The sequence below is a fragment of the Cariama cristata genome, unplaced genomic scaffold (genome assembly GCF_000690535.1).
Source record: "Cariama cristata isolate BGI_N322 unplaced genomic scaffold, ASM69053v1 scaffold35740, whole genome shotgun sequence".
In the NCBI taxonomy this organism is placed as follows: Eukaryota; Metazoa; Chordata; class Aves; order Cariamiformes; family Cariamidae; genus Cariama; species Cariama cristata.
In genome coordinates this window covers 4,704-5,695 of record NW_009595866.1, presented here as the reverse complement: position 1 = coordinate 5,695, position 992 = coordinate 4,704, and the positions used below count along the sequence as shown (strand labels likewise).

General features: G+C 65.3%; 1 protein-coding gene across 1 annotated transcript in view; it reads left to right on the top strand.

The window, feature by feature from the left end:
• The window catches only part of KLHDC8B (kelch domain containing 8B), a gene marked incomplete at its 5' end in the record, with an annotated part of 2,439 nt that overhangs the window by 786 nt on the left and 661 nt on the right, over positions 1-992 (top strand). Inside the window, one exon of the mRNA XM_009703682.1 lies at positions 4-77. Within this exon, the coding sequence (XP_009701984.1) occupies positions 4-77 (74 nt within the window). The remainder of the gene's footprint in view (positions 1-3; positions 78-992) is intronic.

Sequence of the window (992 nt, the reverse complement as noted above, 5' to 3'; positions counted from 1 at the left end):
CAGGCGCGTGAGGGAGAAGAGAGCCGACTTCGTGGCCGGCTGCCTGGGAGGAAGAGTGGTGGCTGTGGGTGGCCTTGGTAATGCCAGGGGTAGGCGCGTGGCTGTGTTCCTGTCCCCATCCTTAGTGGCACATCAGTGACCTGCGCAGCAGCTGGGAGATCAGCTGTGCAAAACCACAGGGGTACTGCAACACCATCTGCAGCTGCATCCCTCCTGTGCTCCCCAAGTGCTGGGAGGACCCTCATGCCCTGCCCCAAGCTGCCCCACTGAGCCACTTGCCCCTTTCACCCCCCAGCCAGGCTTTCCCCAGCTCAGGTGCAGCGTGCTAGGCTTGCACAGCCCACACCAGCTCAGCCCTGCCGTGCAGGGCTGCAACGCTGCATCCCTCTCCCGAGAGAGCTGGGGAAAGGTTAATGCTGTCACTCAGCAGCAGGGATGCAGCGAGGAGGGCTGCCTGGCGAGCCTGATGCCAGCCGCAGTACGATGGGGCAGACGAATGGTGCTGGCTGGATCCCTGTGGTGTGGCGTTGCTTCTGAGCCCTGCCCTCCCTTATCCCCCCATGATGGCTGCGGGGTACCGGCGCGGGGGCAGAGCCAGCAGTGTGGCATCTGTGCCAGCAGCCCTCCCTGTGGGGACACCACTAATCCTCTGGTGCCCCTGCTAATTGCCTCTGGGATCGCAGAGCCCCTGCACGAATGGTGCTGGCTGGATCCCTGTGGTGTGGCGTTGCTTCTGAGCCCTGCCCTCCCTTATCCCCCCATGATGGCTGCGGGGTACCGGCGCGGGGGCAGAGCCAGCAGTGTGGCATCTGTGCCAGCAGCCCTCCCTGTGGGGACACCACTAATCCTCTGGTGCCCCTGCTAATTGCCTCTGGGATCGCAGAGCCCCTGCAGCCCAGGGCTGGGGGACTGGCCGCCGCTGCAGGCTCTGGCTGGAGCCTCAAAGGTGTGTGAAGGGGGAAAGGCCGAGGCTGGGGGGGCGGGAGGGGGGT